This window comes from Halyomorpha halys, unplaced genomic scaffold (genome assembly GCF_000696795.3).
Source record: "Halyomorpha halys isolate HHAL.00 unplaced genomic scaffold, Hhal_1.1 Scaffold712.1, whole genome shotgun sequence".
Taxonomy (NCBI): domain Eukaryota; kingdom Metazoa; phylum Arthropoda; class Insecta; order Hemiptera; family Pentatomidae; genus Halyomorpha; species Halyomorpha halys.
The window spans coordinates 698,318-721,807 of NW_027111091.1; the positions used below are offsets into that span (position 1 = coordinate 698,318).

The 23,490-nt window shown below is 31.5% G+C and overlaps 1 protein-coding gene across 12 annotated transcripts in view; it reads left to right on the top strand.

Annotated features, from left to right (window-relative positions):
- Positions 1-23,490, top strand: part of shep (alan shepard) — a 535,390-nt gene that overhangs the window by 421,086 nt on the left and 90,814 nt on the right. For 10 of the 12 annotated variants that reach the window (XM_067049170.1, XM_067049174.1, XM_067049171.1 and 7 more), the window contains one exon: positions 1,202-1,252. The exons of the other annotated variants lie outside the window; for them this stretch is intronic. In XM_067049170.1, coding sequence (XP_066905271.1) covers positions 1,202-1,252 — 51 coding nt within the window. The remainder of the gene's footprint in view (positions 1-1,201; positions 1,253-23,490) is intronic. 12 annotated transcript variants of the gene reach the window in all.

The window sequence follows — 23,490 nt, forward strand, 5'->3', positions numbered from 1 at the left end:
CGATATACAGCAAATGTAAACTACCTAATATAATATGTGATAATTTAATCTAATATAATATAATATGTATAATGTAAACTACCTATGAAAAACTATCTGGTGTACAAGTTTACTTAATAAGAGAACCTCATATAAAGATCAAATTTATGATACTATAAAAAAGTTGTATTAATTAATATGGCGTGTTCGATAGGGTTAATGTTATTGAGCACTTGAGTGAAAATTTTCCATGGTGAATTTTCCATCATGAAGATGCACCCCGACCATCTTCTCCAATCAGTAACCTACGGTCAACTATCTACACCTAATAATTATAAACTTTCTACCCCCGAAACTGATTAGTTTCTAATCTTGCTTCCTCTTCCATTCCTTACAATCCTCCGAAGCTAGTTAGTTCTCTACTAGCCATTAAAATCTAGCATTAAATTTACTAGATAGATGTATTTTTATGTTAATTTCAATAAATGAAAATAATAAAAAAATAGATAATATTTTTCTGTGATGTCCACACATGATTCATATCATTTTGAAAGAGCTAATTCAAAATGGCGGCCATAAAAATATAATTTTCACACTTAGATTTTTCTAGATTTATAGTATTTAAAAAATACCTGAGATGCCAAAAACAAAGTAAAAAATTCAAACCCTGTATTTGTTTGGATTAATTCATTCTATCCCTTATTTTTCCTTATATCTCCTCAGATATACTTCTACAATAAATATATAGCTAGTAAGCGTTCTTGATGACATGAAATTGGATAGATTGTTACACCGTTAATTAAATTTGATTTAATAGTATTTACATTTCTTTTATGTGATTAATACAATATTAATAGAAGTAATATATTTTTATATTTAAATTGCTATCCTATTTGAAGGAAATATTTTTATTTTACAAATCCTACTGGTTGGAAATTTTTTATTAGCTCTTTAAATAGACAGTCTTTCTTGGAATCCTGTATGAATGCAGTCAGTAACATGGAATCCGATGCTGACCAGTTCACCTTGGAAGAAACAATTTTATCTATTTTTAAAATCTAAAACTAGTATTGCTTAGTCTAATTAGCAATGACCTTCCAGGCTTCATTGTAACTACCATCATAGTATTGTTAATTGATACTGTTATTTTAAATATATTAAACAGAAAAAAATTATGGTAATGTTAAATTTATTTATCATATTTTTTTTTCTTGTGTTTTAGGTGAGTGTATCACGTATGCATTCAAAATACAAAACCGAAATCTCGTCAAAGGTAGGATCATTTCGTTATTCTATCGATGTTGTAGTTTTTGTTGGTGTTGTAAAATATGTAATTGATGTTGCTGGAATCGATGTTCAATAACAATAAATTTAAATTCATTCGTTAAATAAATCGGTACTTTTTTCCCTCTAATTTCAATCAAAAACTTTTATTCTTTTAACAAATTTAAATCATTAATCGATCTTATGTGTTGTGTTACGAGTACTTTCGATTGTGTGTAGGTTGTTTACTGTTATTGTTTGCTTCTTGTTTTCATGTTTTTCTTTTATAACTAAAAATAACTCGAGCGTCTACACAGAATGTTTTTCTATTTAAATTTTCACTAATCCATCCTAGTTTAAGATTTGTATTTATTAAGATGGCTCCTCCACCAAATAATAACTGAAGAAATCTGAACGAATTGGATCCGCTTTTGATTAAAGAACTGGAATACTGTTCCAACACGAACTGGTCACGATTGCATTGTTTTAATTGGTGATTCTTCTAAAACTGGACATTTTGAGGGTTGAAAATTCGTTTAAAAAATGTAACTGATTCGGTGTGTTTTTCCCAAATTATTTATTAGTGTAATAGCTATCACGTTCAGTAAGTTAATCTAATGAGAAATGACATTTTCTCAACAATAGTTGATATAATAATAAATAAAAAAAAATATAATTTTTATTAAACTCTCAATTATAGTTTATTATTTTCGTTAAATATACGAGAATGTAAGCAATCTAAGACCGTAAAAGAAATACTTTATAGTAAAATACCTTATACTATAATACTGTATGCTATAATTGTTCTAAACTTTCTCTTCCTGTCAAGGGTGCGACCTTCTGTTTCGTGGGGGCTGTGTTTCGGGGGGGGGGAGGAGGGTGTTATGGCCCTGAGTTTGAGTAGAACCCCTAACATCCCATTCTTGGAATGCTAAAATAACAATGACAATTTCTACTTCGGCAGGTGATAAATCAGTTGTCTTTTGCTTTTAAAATAAATTTAAAAAAAAAGAAACAAAAAATTGTTCATAACAACAATGTGTCGTACATAACAAATAGATATAACATATTTGATGATGACTTATGAGATGGTGTAGTGACAAAGAAATGAGGAGTATACCACAAGTTAAGGCGGCTCTAAGTTAATATATGGTAAATTAGATGATATTATGACGGGGAATTCTAACTTTGCCAAGGAATGAGAATTGAATTATGTGACTATATTGATTATGGATTGAAAATGGATACGAATATCATATCGCAAAATCTATCCTAAACGTGTCCACTTTCCTCACACAGAATGATAAACGGGTGGTTTACTCTTATTAAAAATAATGATATTTAGCGAGTTCATGAATAAAGTTGTAGCTGATGTCATATGTTTGAATAATTGATAATACAAAAAATATTTATGTGAGGAGCAGTAGGGATATTAAGCAAAAAATATACATTTTTGGGAGAATCGCTCATATATTGTTTCGTTTGATATAATTTAAAGATGAATTATTAAATTAGTTGAAATATATATGTGTAAAAGTTTAATTTATATGTTTAGGATAGTACCTATTTGTGTTTAGTAAAAATGATATGTAATTTTTGATCAGATACTTGGCATGAGCCTGGTAGTATTGTAGTACAACTAATTGTTATAATATTAAGTTTTATTGTTGTTATACTTTTGTAGTTATTAATTATATAAGTATATTTAATAATGAATTTATGTGTTATGCAATGACAAAAATGAAGTGGATCATTTATATTCTACCTTTTTTTATAATGCCAACAAAAAAAAAATAATATTGTTGGTTTACAAATGAAACAACAAGTCGAACATAGAAATTTTGAGGTATTTGATGATAAATTTATTTTTTTTAATGTTATGGAAATAATAATTTAACTTTTTTTCAATCAGATTTTTATGATATTAATGAATTATTTGGAATTTAATCTTCTTATTTTAGATTGGAAAAACGAAGGTACTCTAAACTATAAAATCTTGACTAAATATTTTTCACTTGTACAACTAACATATCTCCAGATAAGAAATTAGCTGCTGGTTGAATCTGCAATACATTTGTGTAAGGAAGCTCAGATATGCCAATTAGTCATTGAATTGACTTTATAGTAGTTATATATATTTCATATAATATTATATCTATAAGTAGTTAATATTTAGTTTCTTATTATATATATACTTCTAAGATTTATTTTTAGTTCATTTTTATCTTTTATGAATCAAAAATATACAATATTTATTGTAGTTTTGATATAAGTGAACTAATTAAATTTTTTGCAGCTTAGTGATTTAAACCCTTTCAGTTACCGTTTAACTTAAGCATTATAGTATAGAATAAAGGTTGATAATATTCAATGACAGATATTGAAGAAACAAGATTTCAATATTTTTAAAATTTTTGCTATATGTTATTTTTATATATCCTTATTTATTGGGTATCTATTTGTGGTTATATAAAATGGGGTTCGGTAACTGAGTAGTTAATTCAACTTTTTTATTCCCCCCTCAGAAAAAAAATAAAATAAGTATTATTTCACATTAAAATAAACTATTATAATTTATCATATAATTATTAGGTTATATATTTGACAATATGTGAATTAGAAGGGTTACGATCTAGAAAAACAATTAAGAAACAGCATCTACTAATGTAGTTAATGTATAACGTTTCGACCCACACTGCAGGTAATCTTTTAGGGTTTCTTTGATTGGTCGAGTTGTACAGGAAAATTAAACTAATATTATAATTTTATTTATATTTAGTGATAGTTTTTTTGAGTTAACCAATTAGTTAACCAATCACAACAGCCCTGATGAAATCCTGCAATGTGGTGCACTGTGGATCTGCAATGTGACGAAACGTTGGTCATTGATTAATAGTTAGCTATATTTCTTAATTATTATGATTTTTCTTAAAAAAAAAATTCGTCTGTTATTATTTTTTAATAATTTATTTATTGTTATTTACAACTGTATACAATTATATATAACAATGAATTTGCTATTTGATATAAAATGACATGATACAAACATGTGGAGAATCTTCCCATTGATGGAACTCCAATAACGTTATTAGAGAACAAGATATCTGGGCAATCTTCTTTTCAGACGCCTAGGGAGATTATCAGGTAATGAAGGAAAAGTGAGGTTAGAAGCAAGTGGTTTTGAGTTGCTGGAAAGTTTATCATGGAAGGATTGGTGTCTGGCTTTTGCCAAATTGGCAACATATGGAGCATTTAGGTCCTGATAAATAAATGACTTGATTTGTGACAAAGGAGCATTAAGAATTTTAGGAAGGATTTTGGACTGTAAGGATTGGATACGAGAGGAATTCGATGATTTATTGGAGCCCCAAACCTCAACTCCGTATATCCAAATAAGCTGTATTATAGTCATGTAGATCAGTATTTTGTAATGGATTGGAAGTTTAGACCGCTTGTCTTGTAAGTGCTGTAATAGTCGGAATCGACGAGTAGTTTCCTGTCTTTTAAGTCTTGTATGAGGGATCCCATGTCAGTCGTTGTTCCAGATGTCCTGAGTAACGGATCTGTTCGACAGGAATGAGTGGGGTATTATCAAAGGGTACTGTCGGGCAGGAAGTCACGGGTTCATGACGAAGGGTAAATGTGATTTGGTGGTATTTATTTTATTCTTCCAGGTTTGGCACCATTCTTCAAGGGTGTGATGTGGGATTGGAGGATTTGGAATTCCATCTATCTAAAAAAAAAAAATTAATTTTTATCATTATAATATTTGTTTCAATTATTTTAGATATTTTGTTATTTTTTTATATATATATCGTGCACCAAGAATATTTTAAGATATACTCCAGTGGTTTCTTTTTAAGATTTCTCTGTTGCAGCGTATTGTTTTCACAGTTCGTACCGCCCATTTGCATATGAATGGAACGGCATTTCATTCACGAGCAGGGTCTATTTGTTGCGAGTTCCGCTTCGGATGTCTTCTCTTTATCCTGTTAAGGATTACATTTCAATGAACTAACCTCAATAAGCTTTATTATGTAACCAATAAACTAACCAACAGTGTCCTTATTCACTCATGTCTACGTTTAAAGGTTTTTACGTGTATTCAATATATCTTGTAAGAATACAAGGTATATTCGTCTGTTATTAGTTGTGATGTTTCTATCCAAAATATTCCCACTACTGGTAGGGTAGTTACCAACTTTGGAACAGGCAGTAGAACCAATCCGGTAGAGGAAGTAGACGGTAGACTAAAGATTGACTTTCAGATTGATTGTGTTGATATATACTGATGGATTGCCTAGAAAATTTTTAAATCCTTTCATTCATAATTTGAGATGGAGGGTGTATTAGGAAAGTGAAGAGGTGGCTATGTGTACTTCGTTCAATCGCACGTTATTACGAATCGATAGAGACATTACACAAGATCCATACTGTTCGATATCCTATTTCATCAGGGACTGATAGTATAGGATCCTCTTAATTAAAATAATTCCCGTCATTCCGATTGGCCGTATAGAGCTTTGAATGATAAAAGATCTGAAGAGAATAGTGTTATTCTTTGAAAGATTTTTATATAGAGAGAGGGTGGGCAAAGTGGTGTTACAATATGGCCAAAATAGTTTCTGTTTTACACACTGTCCATCATTTTGAAATCGACAGGATCCTTTCTCCAAGCGAGGACGTTGTAAACGAGTGTTCATACTTTACCTTAACACTCCTGAGTTTCCCGATTCGTTTCTTGTCTTGGCGAGTTGATTTCTATATAGTGGCTGTCCTGCAGGATGAAAACTCGACCCTTTCTATTTTGTTAAAATGGGTTGGTTTGCCTATGGGATAACTCCCTTTTGTATATCATTAATGGTCTGGTAGTGGGATAAAAACAAATCTTTCACCAAGACATTTGTTTTCCACTGTAAATTAAAGGAACTATCTGTTTATGGAGGGTGTAAAAAATTAAAAAAAAAAAAGTATAAACCAGAATTTTAGAATGTTCTACGCGTTTAAATCTCTTATTCTACTTCGCTCGTTTTCTTACTTATACCGTCCCTCCAGGTATTAAGTTGGTTTTCATAATGTTCATGCTGAAGAAATTAATGCTCAAAAAAGCAAGTACTTAGTCCCTTACATTTCTTTTTTGTTTTCCTGATGTCTCTATTGTAGTAATGATACGTCACGCTATTATGTATGTCGGCATATTGTGTGGTTTGTTCCTTCAAAGTAATGCTTATGGCTAATGATGGAAAGAAGAGGCTAAAGATAAACAGAAGACAGAGGAGAAAGAAGGCTGATGTAAGAAGTGAGAAAGACAAGATGTTGTGTGGGAACTAGCTCTGTAATTCGGACTGCGGTAATAGCAAGGTCGCTAACCTCAGCCTTCCCCTCCCTTAGAGTCTTCTTTTTATCTTCCTTGGTTATGAGCATTAAATGTTTGCGAGGGGAAATTGTTTATATAGCATCCAGATAGCAATATAATGTAATACTGCCTTCGCTGTAAGAGATGATCTCATTTCAAATGAATATATAAATATCTACTCTATGAGCTGTATAATTCAATGTTGTAGCTGAGGGGTTGAGGCGTCACCTTAACAACAACAACTCAACTCGTGTCTATCTCAAGAACTTTATCTTCCTGCTCTGGTTAAAATAGGTTGGTAACCTCTACTATATAATTCTTTTCTTATCTTCCCCGTATGTTAGAAAACACCAGGTTGGGGGTAAAAAAAACAAACTACTGAATGCCTACGTTCGGTCCCGCACCCGTAAGTGATTATGGTAATTTATCACGACAATATGAGGAAGCGTGTAGAGTTGAGATTCGTAAAGAACAAACCACCGAAAGGATAACAACTTAAGTTCCAAAGGGTTTTATTTGTTAAAACTTTATTATATATCTTTTCAGGACTTTATTTTATAGCCTTTATCCACTTCTTTATCCTTTATATCATCCGAACAACTTTTGGGCTCTTCTATCCATTATCAAATTCCTACTAATATGTGGACAATCTCATTGTAAATCGAAAATCATTTTTATATATTCCAAATTGAATAGAAATCCATTTTCTTTTCTTATAAACCTTTTTATTTTTTTTTTTGTTTGCCCATCTGTATATCCTAATTTCAGTGCACTGATAGGCGTGTTACATCAGTATCGACCATGACCATTGGTTTTAATGGGCTTCAGTGGATGGTAATTTGATGGAGAAGATAGTTGCGGTCCATTCTGAGAAGTGATTAACACTGAATCCGCTTACTTGCCTGAAACTCTTACTTAATGCATGTTCCTGATATTTCGTCTGACTGTTTTGACCTCATGTTTGACCTCGCAGCTGATTTTTGTGTTAAAATCAAGCAACATAATACTGTTTTGGTTCAAGAACGACATAACTGCCGAAAATTATTTTGAATTGATTCTATTCCAAAAATAATATCGTCGGTGGGTAAATTTTCCCTATCCGTAAATTATCGGTGTAAATTATCCCAAAAGAGTCCCTATCCCTAGTTTTGTTTGGATGAAAACGATTTCGATTTTTTTTTTTTTTATATCTATTGAAATTTACAACTGTATATTACTTAGTACATTCAGTAAATTTGATCTTAGTTAAAATGGAGTGTTACAGGCGTGTAGAGCAACTACCCATTGGTAGCACTCTAATAACATTTTACATTAGCTGGTCTCATGGCCATCTTCTTTTCAGGCGCCTCGGAGGATTGTCAGGAATGGAAGAGGATGCAAGATTAGAAACTAGGGGGTTTGAGTGGTTGGAGAGTTTATTATGAAAGGAGTGAGTTCGGGCTAGATCGGTTACATAGGGAACATTAAGGTCTTTATGGATGATTTTATTTGTGACTAAGTAAGGAGCATTGAGGATTTTACGAAGGATTTTGGATTGGATACGAGAGGAATTTGAAGGTTTAGTGGAGCTCCAAAGGTCAACGCCATATGTCCAGATTGCCCTTTTTACAGTCATGTAGATCAGTCTTTTGTAATGTGTTGGAAGTTTAGACCGTTTGTCTAGTAAGTGTTGTAATTGTCGAAATCGACGTGCAGTTTCCTGTCTTTTCAGTCTAGTGTGAGGATTCCAGGTTAATCTTTTGTCCAAGGTAGCGGATCTGTTCGACAGGTGTAAGAGTAATATTATTAAATGAAACTGTAGGGCAGTCGGTAGGTTTACGACGAAGGGTAAAAGTGATTTGATGGTATTTATCTTAATCCTCCAATCAGGACACCATTTTTCGAGAGCTGTGATATGGGATTGGAGAGTTTAGGATACAATTAATGGGATATTATTAACTGCGAGCACACGTGTCATCAGCAAATGTGATGAGGATAATGTTAGGATTGTTTGGAATGTCAGCTTTATAGACGGTATAGAGGATGGGACCAAGGATACTTACTACCTTGAGGAAAATTTCCATTTAAATATTAAATATCCAAATTGGTTTATTTTATTTTTTTTTTTGTGCTAAACTTACTTTTCGGAATTGTTGAATTTTTAATTTCAAAATAAAAAACTGAAAAAAAAATTATGTACAAGTTAAAGGAATTATGATGTTATTGTGTGCTTTAATTCAATGATAGCCTCCATTGTTACCTGATGCGGTACTGCCCATGGCTACCTGAGCACCGGACAATGCTGATTGGAAGATATGTGATCAGTTAATGGCCTTACCTGATAACTGTTTACTGCTCCTCCTCAATTAGAGATTACGGGTCGCCCATTATTGTCAATATTGGCTCTGGTCTGCGGTCGCAGCTCTGTATGCTCTCGCTGGCCGGTACACAGCTATAGAAATGCCTTTGATGGAACAAGCTCAGTGATGTTTGTTATTGGAACGATATCGCCAGTACGGGTGAACAAGGTTCAAATAATTATTTATATCAGGATGTTTTATTCCCTAATATTTAGAGGTTACCTAATGAGGTTTTCTATTTATTTATTTATTTTTTTATTTTTATATATAATAAAACCCGTATGTATGCTTCTGTCCTTTTACTGTTGGTATTGTAGGCCTGTCTCGATCTTTGTTAAGTTATATCAATAGAATTTATGATGAAGTATTGCGGGTAAATTATAGAGATATCCTCTTCATGTCTAGTTTAGATCAATCGAAAATGATAATTTAAATATAACATACAAAATTAAATAAATAAACATTATTTTTATGAGAGGAAAGAGGGATAAAGGGAGTGTGAAGAAGTGCGTAATTAAATTTTTTTTAGTCGAGGACTCCCTATTAATATAACTTATATTTCTGTGATAAGTATCCAACTGTTGCTAAGTTATATCAATAGAATTTATGATGAAGTATTGCGGGTAAATTTTAGATATTTTTTCCTATGACCATATCTAATTTAGATCAATAGAAAATTATTATTACAGCTTTATTAATTTTGAATATAATATAAAAAATTAAATAAATGAATATTATGTTTATGAGAGGAGAGATTTGTGAAAAGGGAGAAAGGGAGTGAGACGGACTTATAATTAAAACCTCTCTTAGTCCGGGACTTCCTATTAATATAATATATATTTCTGTGATAAATAACCATCTTTTTATGTAATAATTTTGATCGGTTATTATTTCATTATCGAGACAATAGGTCCTTAAACAAAGTATTTATCATGAATTAAAATTTTTCTAGGGCTGATTTAATAAATTTTTCAATGTTTTTTATGATGTTTGTACTTGTTGATTCACGGCTACAGTAAATATATATAATTATCTTACACAGCCGGAGCCATACCAGGTTCAAGTGAGTTGGTAGCACAGTGCCTTACCACTGAGCCTTCCCGCTCCCCAATATTGTTATTAAATTATGTAAAGTGACACCAGCTTTTTATGTGAAATGTAACTATCAAAGCTTTTATTTTTTTGTTTACTACGTTTTAAGATCAAGTACCTCAAATGCAGACAATAGTTATTATAAAAATAGATTGAAGCTTTTTTCCCTCAACAATACAAATCAGGAAAATCCAATTTTATGTTTATTGGAATAATTTTCACACACGAATAAAAAAAACAACACACAAACAGGAATTTAAAATTATATATGTGGAAAATGTTATTTGATAAGCTCGGTAAAAAAATATTTTAAAAATCAATTGCATTCCTTTTATTAATCATTTAGAAGTAAATAATTTCTTTAAGTAAAGATTTGTAATCATTGTAATCTAAAATCGACAACATTCTGTGTGGAATGAGTAATGTGATATAATATTGTAGTGATAGCGATGATAAGTGTATAAAAGGAAAATTTCAACTAATTGAAGATTATATAATGTCAAAAGAAAATAGTGAAGTTTTTATAAATATATCAGATTCATATGAAGATTCAGGTGAAAACTATGTATAATTACTAGTCTAAATTGATGAGTCTGCTAAGTATATGTAGGGACAATAAAAAATGGTGGCTGTTTCAAAAACGTTAAAAAAAAAAAGAATTATTCATTCGAAGCTCTGTATCTTTAAAAATACCAGCAACACTGGAAAACCTAATAGAACATTATTTAAAGTAGAGCAAATTTGATCAAATATGAGCCCTAATAAAGCTTTTGGCATTCAATAGTTCAGGAAATATAGCTTTTTAAAAAAGAACATTTCATAATAAATGTTTCATAAAAATTAGTAGTTAGTGAATTAATTGTAGGAAATCTATATCTCATGAAATATAAGATATATATGTCTGTAAGCACTGAAATTAATGCTAGTTAAATGTGCTGTAATGTAGTTCGTAACGTTTATCTTCTAAGATGTAGTATTTTTCATAATATTTGACAAAATAAATTTTTAAAATGTTAATTCCTTGTTGTTCAGATAAAAAATTGTTTTACGATCTATAAGACGTACATACGAATGCTAGCTCTCAAAATAAAAGCAATTTAACTTACAATAAAGTATTTCATGTCACATATCTTCGTAAGGGTTGTAGTTTTTATGATTTTCGCATATCAATATAAAACTTTTGCACATGAAATTTTGTCCGAACTACTTTAAATCAATATATTTGAGCTAATATCGTAAAAACTACCACTTCTACGAAGATAAGTATCATGGACTACTTTATATTACATTAAACTCGTAATAATTTAAGTGCTGATAAACATCTGTACGTCGAATGGTTTTTGAGATATAGATTTCTCAAAATAAATTAACTAACTGATTTTTTAGAGCATTTTTTTTATAAAACGTTGCTTGTTAAAAAGATATAGCTTAGGAACTATTGAACGTCAATAGCTCTATTAGGATTCATATTTTAGCAAATGTAATCTACTTTAAATGAAGTTTTCTTAGATTTTCTAGTTATGATGGTAGTTTTAGAGATTGAGATCTCCGAATGAAAACTTAATTTTTTTTATCGCTTTGAAACAGCCGACATTTTTTATTCCCCCTACCTATACTTGGCGGACTCATCAATTTGGACTAGTAATTATACATAGTTTTCATTAAAGTAATTAGAAATTGGCGTAAAATGACTGCATTTTTTCTTCTCTTGGGTTCATGTTCTATCATATTGCAAGACAGTGAAGAAACTGAACGAGCTGTGTCAGGAAGTCCTTTCTCACCTACCTTACTCGCTAGACTATTCTCCAACAGATTTCCATCTATTAAATATTTATGCAACTTCTTTAAAGTTTTTTTTTTTTTTTAATAATTTATTTATTGTTATTTACAACTGTATACACATATATACAACAAATAAATTTGCTGTGACATGATACAAACATGTGGAGAATCTACCCACTGATAGAACTCCAATAACATTTCTAGAGAAGATCTCGAGACCATCTTCTTTTCAGACACCTAGGAAGATTATAGGTAATGAAGGAGAAGCCAGGTTAGAAACCAGTGGATTTGGGTGGTTGAGAAGTTTATTATGGAAGGAATGGTATCCAAAACCCAAATCGGCAACATATGGAACTTTGAGGTCCTGATGGATTACTTGATTTTTGACAAAGTAAGGAGCATTAAGGATTTTACGAAGGATTTTGGACTGTAATCCTTAAAGTTTTTAAAAAAGCCAATTTTCTTTTTCAAGCTAGTTTTCTACATGTTATTCCCTTTTTCAATGGACATTTTACATATTTTTTCTTCATATTTAATGAAATTGGTAAATATAAATATAAAAAAACATACTCATTATTCCCAAATACTAAATCGAAATTCATTTTTGTAAGAGAGCTTCATTTATTTTAATATATCCAAAGTAATTTCAATGTTTCTTTTATAAAAACATATCAAGGTGAAAAAGGTTTTTCACCTTTAATCTTAAAATTGTCCCGCTTACATAATCAATGCGTTTGCTTTAGTAAAATTGCCTGGTAACATTTACATTTTCCGGCGAAAATTCTATACATATCAAATATTTGGAGATTGATGGAGGGGACTGAGAAATTTGATCCAGTTTGCGTGCTGAAGCAACAAGTTTAATATTATTATATATTCCGACCTTTGAAAATATTTTCGTAAGAATTTCCTCGTTAAAATTATCCAGGAGAAAATTATAGATTATGGACTCATTAGTTATGTATGTGGTTATAACAATAATAAAAGTTAAAGCAGACTCAAAAGATCGGTGCTGATCCCATCAATCGCTGTCGACACATCTCGGTTCATCGATCACCTTGAAAAACCAGGTCCACTAGTGATCAGCGTTTTACAATCCAACACACTACGTTTCGATCTACCGCTCACACGTTTACCTTTCAGCTTGAACCATCGTTGATCATTGGTACGTCAGCTGCTACGTTTATGGCCCGTAAATTACATTCGAAAGGATAATGGTCTATTAAATTAAAAATTTTGAAAAGAATGCGCAAAATAAACAATTTTATAACCGAATAATAACAAATTATTAATTGAATGAAATTTAAAATAGTATCAAAGTTATTTTGAAATATTGAATCGAATCTACATTTTACAGAAAAATTCAAGATGACGTAATAAAACAAAAAATAATTAATAGAATAAAAAAAAATTACTATCTCTGAGACGAATTACATTTAGAATCAAACAAAGAAAAATATCAATTTCTTCTTTCTAATAACTATGTAAAAGTTAACTATTTAGTATAATTCAATCAGGAAATTCCTTTCAACACCCTTTTAATATATACATATATATATATATATATATTTATTTATTCTTCCAACTTCAGTGACGTTCATACCAACTCTGCCCAAGTTGATTATATTTTTAGAGCGCAGTGGTTCTGTAAGGCTCGATGCTGCTAACACCAAGGACCCGAGTTCGAATCCGACTGGGCAGAAAATTGTTTTCTGTCACACTGTGTGAGTCAACCCTGTGGGTTTCGGAGCCCTCCTGGGGTCCACTCTGCCTTCTAAATTGAGTAAAAATCTGGCGGTTGAGCGTGATTACGACCAAATCACCTCCTTGCTTTGTATTTCTTATGTATTTAGCCTATAAGAATTCTTCTATTGACACTGCTGGTGCATGAAGCTACCCTTGGACTGCTCAACAGACGCCAATTATCTTTTTCTGTCACATTTATGGGTAATAGGAATCTTCAGTTGTTTAAGATCCTCTTTCACTCCGTTCCTCTATCGGCCCTTCGGCCTACCACGTGGGCTCAAACCATCTGCAACACTCTTGTACGAGCTACTTGCCATTCTATCCTTTTTCATCCTCATAACATGACCTGGCCATTTTAGTCTTTGTATTTAATCTACGAGGTGATGTTAATTTCTTCACAGAGCCTATAAATATTATATAATTTTGATTATATTTTATTATTTATTGTAGTGTTGGCTATTATTATTAAGTAATCTTTATTTTATTACGACGAATTTGAAAGCTACAGGTGAGCAATTCCGAATCTCTTTTGCTAAGGAAAGGTGAATTAAGGTTTAGGTAGTATAGCGAGAATCGGCAATGCAGTATTTTCGCTGACTCGCCTAATTTCGTGCTAGCTCCTACAGGTTCAAATGTTAATAGGATATTTGTTAAAATATAATAAACGTAATAACTGTCCTTTTTCTTGAGATATCTATTGATTAATTACCCCCGATTCATGGTTAATTATTTATCGTTTTTAATATATAATTTACGGGACGAGCTGTTGTTGGAATGTAGGTATATTTAGAAAGGAGATTTTCACAAACGAAAATAGTTGATACTAGATTCATTTCGAATTAAGTTTAAGTTTACTTACATAAGCGAAAGTATTATAAACTTTATATGAGAAATCATAATAAAATCTACCACGCTAATAATAAAATCTCTAATATATATTAGAGTGTTACGTTTTCATTCTATATATACCTACTAAAATGAAGAAAAATAATGTAATAATGTAACCTTAAATTAGAAAGTTCAATGATAAGAATATATAACAGTATGTATAATATAGCAGGATAATTTACATACAGGATGATGAAAAATAAGTAATAACATTTTTAAAATAAAAAAATAGTAAAAATAAAATAAATAACGAGGTATTAATACACAAAATCAAAGTCTGCTTGACGGTTTGATTGTTTCAATACAAATTTTACTACGGTTAAGCAGATATGGAACCTTGTTCCTTAATTTGTAATACGTAAAATGGAGTGTAAATTTTGCATTATCAGGACGTTAATATTTATTAATGCCTACATAAATAAAAATTTTACTTTCGTTGGCGAGAAAGGAAAATATTAATAATACTAAAAAAAAAAAAAAAAAAATGAAAATAAAGTAGCGGAATAATTTGTCTTCTACAGGTTTGAAGCTGTAAGGTGGACGATACTTATAGTCCCTTATACTCTGTGCTCCGATATTTTTTTTCTTTTTGTTTTCAAAATAATAGGATTATATTTTTCCTCTCAGGCCATAAAAGCCTTTTACTGTTACAGCGCGAAAATAAATCAGAAATAATCCAATATGATCTCGTGACAGAAAGGAAGTTTTGCTCCGACAGAAGTAAAAGGTCAACATGATCTAATTTTAACCTCCGAATATCGAAGAGTACAGAGGTTGAGAGAACATCCATCAGAGAGAGACGACGGGCTTTGATATGTTTAATCAAGGGCGATATGGTCCCGGGGCTTGACAATTAAGCTCCTCTCTGATTAAGCCAACAAATAAAGCACAACCTACGACCTCCAACCTTCCAGTCCCTTCTGTCTGCTCTGAATTTTATATCCCTTCTCTCAATTCAGGTGTGGGTATTTGGGTGGAGTTCTGGTTTTTTATTAACCTCGGATTGGTGGATTTAATTTGCTCTCACACATGTTTGACTTCATCATCCTTTAGAATTTACAAATAAACTATTTTTATGTACATAATTTAAATTTGAACAATAATAAAAAAGAACAAAAAAAAAAAAAAAACCCTGAAAAGAGTGATCAAAATCTAATGTACACATCATTCAACTTTAAATAACCACATCAGCTAAAACAGCTATTTTTTTATTATTCATTATAATACTTCCTCAGTTTTGGCTATTGTCATAGTAACCATCGAAAACCAATAATTAACATTTCCTTCACATTTTATGCACATTAATCATATATTCTTTCATATATCTGACATGACTGAGACAGCTTGTGAATTTCAGGAAGACATTACCATTTGTGTTTGACCAGACACATGAACACGGACCATTTTATGAGACATTGTTATTTCGAGTCAAGGGGATCTCAAAACGTCCATTAAAAACTGGAATTCGAAATTTTTCAGGATCGTAATATTAACCATTACTACATATTTTATATCTAGGTAGGTGAAAATAAAAAAAATACTATAAAAACATTAAGAAAACTATTCACAAACAAAAGCATGAGAAAATTGGAAAAGAAAAGTTTATGATTTTAAAGTAATTTTTATTTTTATACTGTTTTTAATGATATTTTTCTCGTTATACTGTTTTATTTGTCCACGCTAGTTTCCCCTTAACTTGTTTGTACTTAGCCCTGAAGAAGGCCTGAAATTCTGGCCGAAACGTTGTCACAATAAAATTACTACAGCTTATTAGTGTTCTTTACTCCATCGACCATCTTTTCATTAATCAACTTTCTGCCGTAAACACTTCATTAATGGAATTAATATTAATTTTTTTAATTAACAATTATTATATTTTCAATTTTATTATCACAATTTAAGCATGTTAGTAAAAATGAATTGATGTTAAAATTAAATTTAGACGATAAAGAAACAAGAGAAAGTTTTCTTTATTCTTCTTTATTTTCTAATGTTCATAGATATCAATTGCAGATATTATTGTAATATTTTAAATGCTAATTGTATTGATGTTCTCGTGTTTAATGTAAAAAATTAGTAAATTACCTGCTGTATAACATACAACAATTGTATTTTTTATTTATATTTTCCGACATTATATAGATTTTTCTACTACTGCTATAACTTCTTTTAACTTCGTCCAGTTGCGATTGATCTTACATTACTGCAAGTTTTTTTAATATAGAAATGCACTTATAAAACTATACTATGCGTGGTAACCATTTCCAATATTTCTTTTGTCAGGTTCGCTGCAAAGCTCTTGGAGTATTCTGGAATAAGGATTATTCTATTTCATCATTTTATTTTTATGATAATAATTACATTTGGCTTCATCCTTCGTTGATATTTCATATTATGTTGATGAATTAAGAAAGCAAATCGGAAATACCTATGAATATATCTTACATTAAGAAGAGATATAGTTTTGAATATTTGTAGGAATCTTCTTGACCCTCTCCCGGTTTCCGAAAGCTGATAGATGCTCATCGCCGAGGAGGTATAGGATCAGTGGAATCCTTAATCTCCTTATCTGAAGAGAACACGTAACAATGAAGTTTTTTCTAAGGAACGAGATAGGTTGACATATCCTGTTGTTCAGTGCTCTCTCCTCACATCAGACTACGTATTGATACTTCTACAATCCTTAGAGGTTGTTAGGGATTGCGGCGGTGCTAGAAGATGTTGAAAGGGTTGGATATATTTCTCCTCGGTACTTCTTCACGTACTTTCTATTCACATTGCGCTAGCCTCGGGCGGTATCTGGTGTCAGATAATGGTTTCAATTGCGTACACCTAACGGACATCAAAGGTTAATGTACATATCTGATTGAAAGTTTTTCTTCGATAGCGATTTCATTACGGCTTAAACGTTGCAAATTAATTTATTAAAACATTTAACATAATTATATAGTTATTGTATAATGTGTAAAGATAGGTACTCATGTCGGCATGGGTCACAAATGCAAAATTTTATGATCGTTCAATATTTTAACGATAAGCATTATCGAACTAGGAGCTTCTATTTCGATAACTCCAGTGTTTTTCCTTCATAGCAAAACTCTACTCGATCGGACATTACATTAGACACTACTCCCGTCTATTTCTAAGACTAAAACCAGTTGGTTCAGTCTTGATTACTTAGGTTCTAAATTTCTTCTACTTTCGGAGAGAGAGAATTCACCGTGAGAGGCCGCTGGTTTTGATCTCTTGGAACAATACCAGATAACAGATAAAGTTTCCTACATTTTGGGTCCTCTAAAAAAAATTAATCTAATGGTCCATGCCAGGAACCAAGAGAATGAGGGGCATTCTCTCTTAGAAGGGGCTTCAAGAATATAGACCCGAGTCCTTCTCATGCTCCAAAACAAAGTAGTGTGGTCGATAAATCATTGGCAATGATCTTCAAATGTTGGTATATTAAGTATGGAGGTCAATTTCGGAAGCAAATATTTGCAATGTATATTGGGTCAGGTAGTTGTGTCCAGAACTGCGGATCGTCCTGTTAAACTGCTCGCAGTGGAGCGAGCCTTTAGGCACAACTTAACATCTATCACGTGAACATAACTTTATCTTAACTCGAATTATCTAGATTTTCGGAATTGTATTGATACCATAATGTTGACAGTTTGTTTGTTTTGTTTATTCGTTATTCTTCTTACCGTTTCAAAATCTTAAAGTTCGTTAATATAAGTTCACCCATAGTTATTTACTATTAGTAAGAACTTAATACCTTCTTTCATGTTTAAACTATTAACTTGTATATAGAAAGATAAATAAATCTGCAGAGCATTTGGATTCAAGCTTTAATTACACACATAAAGACCTAGATCTTTTTCATTTTATAAATGCAATGTCATTTCTGTGCTTTCAAGGCCAATCTCATGGCATTTAAGTTTTATTACTATTATTATGCTTTCTAGATATTATTGTAAAAACTTTTTTAAAAAAAATAATAGAATTTATAACACATTAACTGAAATATCAAGAATTCACTGCTATGACTTTTTTTAATTGTTAGCCCTAATTTCTATATGCTAATCAATTGACCTGTTTTGATAGTTATTGCAATACTTGGAATAGATTTCTCAATTCTTTTTTTTTTTTTTCTGAATAATCAGCTACATTAATTTGTGGACGTGACCTAAGCCTCGTAGCTACTGAATGTTTACCTTGAAGTGAATAAAATAAAGGAAAAAAACAAAAAAACAAATTAAACCATTTCGATGTACTTTTCATTTTTTCGAATTTGAATCATATTACTGGTGCAGTTTTGATTATCTTAAATGTAATGAAATCATGACATGATAAAATGGATTATCACGACACGACGGATTAAAAATTAGATACGAATTTCTAATTTTTAATCCGTCGTGTATTTTCATGACTTAAAGCAATTAATTATTTGGATTTACATGTATTTTTTTTTTATAGCCGTTATACATTTATTTGTATTCTCTGTTAACGAATGATGTTATCTAATGGTTAAAACAAACATTTTTGTGGGGATCCATTGGTTTATATTGAAGCTACTTAATTCTTAAACGTTTGAATTGCAAATTATTGTAAATATTGCACAAAATATTGGTTAAAAACAATTCTTTTTTTAAATTTCTCTGTTGTGTAAAAACGTTTTTAGTGATCAAAGTGTGATATTTTATTTTACTCTTTCAGCGAGTTGAAAAATAAAATCATGAAGTTAAAAAAAACTTCGAACTAGTCTTGAACAGTAAGAAAATAAAAGGAAGCACAATATATTTATATTTATCATACTGTATGGAAAAAAATAATACAATCTGAACTACAAAATACTTGAAAATTACAATGAGCTATTAAATAATTAAATTCTTCTTCTTCTTTTATTGGCACGATATCCTACGGAAATATATCAAATTTTCATAGGGTTCATTCTAAATTTGACTTCTGTCAAAACAGCACTGCAACATGGGGCGAAAGGTTGGCTCATTAAAATAGTTGTCACTATTTGAGTTTTCTTTTTTTTTTTTTTTTTTTACCGCACCCGGACCATATTCCATGTATTAATAATAATCACGGTCAATCAGATATCTTCCAGTTTTTTATAGGGTGGGTTTGTCACTCACACGCCTATTTTTTATGAGTGCCGTCTATTGGCTAACGGGCCTCACAAATGCCTGCCCAGGGGTAGTCTGTAAGTAATGTGTAATTATATGCTTGAAAAATCCCGAGTGAGGCCGAGGCTTGAACTTACAACCTTTCGGATGGTAGTCAGGCGCGTTGGTATCGTCGCCTCCAATGAGTACAATTAAATTAACAGTTGCATAATTTGAAAAATTTGGGGGAAAACGGGTATCCTCTCTAGTAATAAGTATTGAAATATTTGAGGATTAAGTCAATATTTTATGATTCAGGGTTTTAATTAATCTGTCCTTTAACTGGTGCATTATTCTTTTATATACTGGTCAAAACCGCTCATTCAAGTGATTGTATGAGAATGAGTCAGAGAATGAACGTTAGAATCAGTTCATAAATAGATCTAAAATAACTTAGTTGGGTAATTAAGGTGAAAGAAAAAAAAAATTGTCCACTCTTTATATCAGAAATCTCAGCAATTCAATCTGTTTTTTATTTCTTAAAATATAAACATATGACTCTAGAATTTATTAAAAAAATTATTCGTTCAATGGATGGAATAGAAGCCAGGAAAAACGTAAAAGGGAGGAAATATTTCTATTAATTAATCAAAAGTTTTTTGTTTTTTTTTATTTATTTACATAATTACATTTGTCTGTTTTTTACATGAAAAAAACTGCGAAGACGTCCAATATTTCACATTTTCTTAACATCGCATTGCATATATTTAAAAAAAACAAAAAAACAAGTATTACAGAATATTTGAGTTCTCAAATGTTTTGTTAGTATGAAATTGCATAGAGTAGGGTGTGGTGTGAATTATTAACAATACTACCACGGGTATTATTCCAGTATTCTAAGAAGGGCTAACAATGCAGGTGAACGCACCGTAGGATTCTATTGGAAAGGAATTTATGAATAGAAGCTATACCTTTCGCGTGCTAGCCACAACGAGGAAAGTTGCTATTGGGGTGACAGGAGGCTAGGTGTCAAATTTTAAAAAAAAATCCATAAAATCACCTTAAATACCGTTTATTATATTCGCTCTGTTATGTAGTGGTTATTTTAATAACATCTTTGAGTGAAATTGATTTTTAAGTAAGATCTCAAATCTACTGGCAATGGCCTTTGAATTTATTAAGGAGGAAGGCACCTTCCCCTGTGTTGAAGTACCAAGATGTTTACAAAGCTGTGGGGTGGTTGGGGTGGCGGTGGCTTGACCCTACTCTCCTTCAAAGCAAAAGTGGAACCAAAAAGGCCACGTCCACAAAAGGAAGGTTAAGGCTAATAGGTATGTCCGCCATTGCAATTCAAGCTGAAACAGAAGACAGCCAATGATTGGCTCGAACTCTACCCCTATTCCTCTGCCACGCCCTGAAAGGCACATGAATTCGGCCTTTTTGCCTCACTTTTCCTCCTGCTTATTCCCTCCATGTTTATCTAAGAGCAATTGGCAATATTTCTAGTGTACTTACTAACAGCTCGAAGAATCAAGAAAATTCTCGAGGAATTGGGTAAATCTCTATTCACTTCAATTCACAAAAAAATGGGTCGATGAACGTTTGTAATAAATATCGTCGAATCTCACTCCGTTCAGTATGTTATAAAATATTTAAGTTAATTTTAACTTATTATGTAATACGCCGAGGAAATTATCTCGCAGACTTCCTATGTAGTTATAGTTAAAACTCTATTAATCAATTTTTTTTATAAATAATTCGACAGATATAGTCACAGCTGTGTTGTTCATTAGAGTTTTTTTTTTAGATTGCAAAAAGGCTTACGATTCTATATGCCACCAGAAGCTGTATAGTATTTTCATTGAATGGTAATCTAGTATGGATTTGTATGAACGAAATGGTTTACTAAGTTTGGGTCGGTAATTATTGTTCCGATAAGTTGGAGGTTCGGTTTAAATTTAGCTCTAGAAATTTGATGTGTACCGAAAAGGGCTTAACACTTTGTGGTTAAATATTCGTGCTTTCGTATGCTGATGATTTGCTGTATCAGTCAGGGTCAGAACGAGAATTCTTAAAACCAAATATAACTTCATTGATAAAGGAATAAGGTCTCGACATAAATACGAGCTATATTGTTAGTAGCAGAAGCAATGACAACGCTAGTTTATAAATGTAGGTTGAAGTTCACTGATAAAGATATTTCGGTTAAACGGTAACTATAAAATAATTAATTAATGATGGAATATTGGCGAGAAATGTCTTTTATTTTTAGAAATTCTTTCCTACTTCCCTGAAATTTAAAAGTTAAATTTTACAGAAGTATTGCCCTTCCTACCGTTCAATGTGGATACAGAGCGAAACCTCTCACATTAAGGGAGGGAAAGCGTCATAAAGTATTTGAAAATGAAGTTTTTTGCAAAAGATTCGGACCGAAAAAGGACGAGTTAACTGGAGAATTCAGGAAGTTCCAGAAAGTCTAATTTCGTGAACTTCGCCCATAAATAAAGTATAAAAAAAAATATAATATATAAAAGTATAAAATAAAGTGTAGGATTAAATAACAAACATCCAGGAGTTGACCGAAATAGAGGTGGGAGGATTGCGTCAGGGCTGGTCTTATTTGGATTTTGGCAGGTTTGTGTAGGCGATCGGTGATATCGGTATAGAACCTTAGGGTTCTATTAGCCCTTTATTATAGCATATATGATAATTTATTGTTATAATTACCTTTTTGATGTTTACTGAACTGGTTCACACTGTGAACTGTCCCATATTTTTCCCCCATTATGTATTTACAGTATTTCTTTGTTATTCTGGTTCCACCTTATTGTTGTTTCTTCTTTTTAAGTAATATTTACGTTGGTTTATTATATTTTATATGTTTATTTATTATTTTATGTGACAAAATTTAATGAAAAGCCACTAACTTTATGGAAAGAAGGACTGGTGCCTTGTTGAATTGCTTCCTGTCATCAAAGAGATGTGGCTTGGTCATTACCGCTCTCACTCCACGAAATGCTCCTCCTATCCGATGGATGGCACCATAGTACTCTGATAGGACATCATACATTCAAGCTCTTCACGTTGCCATTTACTTATCAGCCCATAAATGTAATAACATCTTAGAACCCCCTGTCCTCATGGCATTAGTCGAAGTAAAGAATTTCGTTTTGTCTGTGAAGTCCAAGTTCAAGGTCTACAACCTGAATTAAGGAATACTCGGAAAGATTTTAGATTAAAAACCAAAGTTTTCGCGAAGGGAACAAATTCAAATAAACAATACGTGTCTATCTATTACGTATTGACGTTTTAGTTAAAATGAGACCATAAAATTATATTATTAGTTAATTAGGAAGTATTGTAATCTCGGGTATAAATTTAAAATTTTGTCATCTATTATAGTTTGACTATTGCTCATGAAATTTTAAAACTAGGGGTGCGGTCACAAGAAACAAATCAAAAGATAGTCGTTTCCTCCCTCGAACGAATAATATTTCCCTACCCTCGTGGCAATCCTTTAATCTTCATTGTTACAACAACGTTGTAACTCGCGTTAATAAATGAACAAGTTGAAATGTACTTGGAAGACATACCATACAGTTCGCAGTAATCGGATTGCTGTCATCTTTGACAAGGTATTGTGGTATTGTCGCTTTTGACGGCTTTATATAGCGTAGCAGTATTGGGGATTAATATATCTTGGAATGGTTCATAGCATCTTTGAACGCCCATGAATCGAACGAATTTCCACGGGGTTAGATTGTATGCATTGTATACGATGCGATGTCGTTTCTTTTTTTGGTAATGGTGAACAAGGAGAAACGATTTGTTTTTGAGTTTAAGAATCGCACAAGAACCCTCATCGCAGCAGGTGAGTCTGGTAGACCAAAATGCTAATAAACAAAATTAAAAAAAAAAAATTCAAGCTAAAAATTGT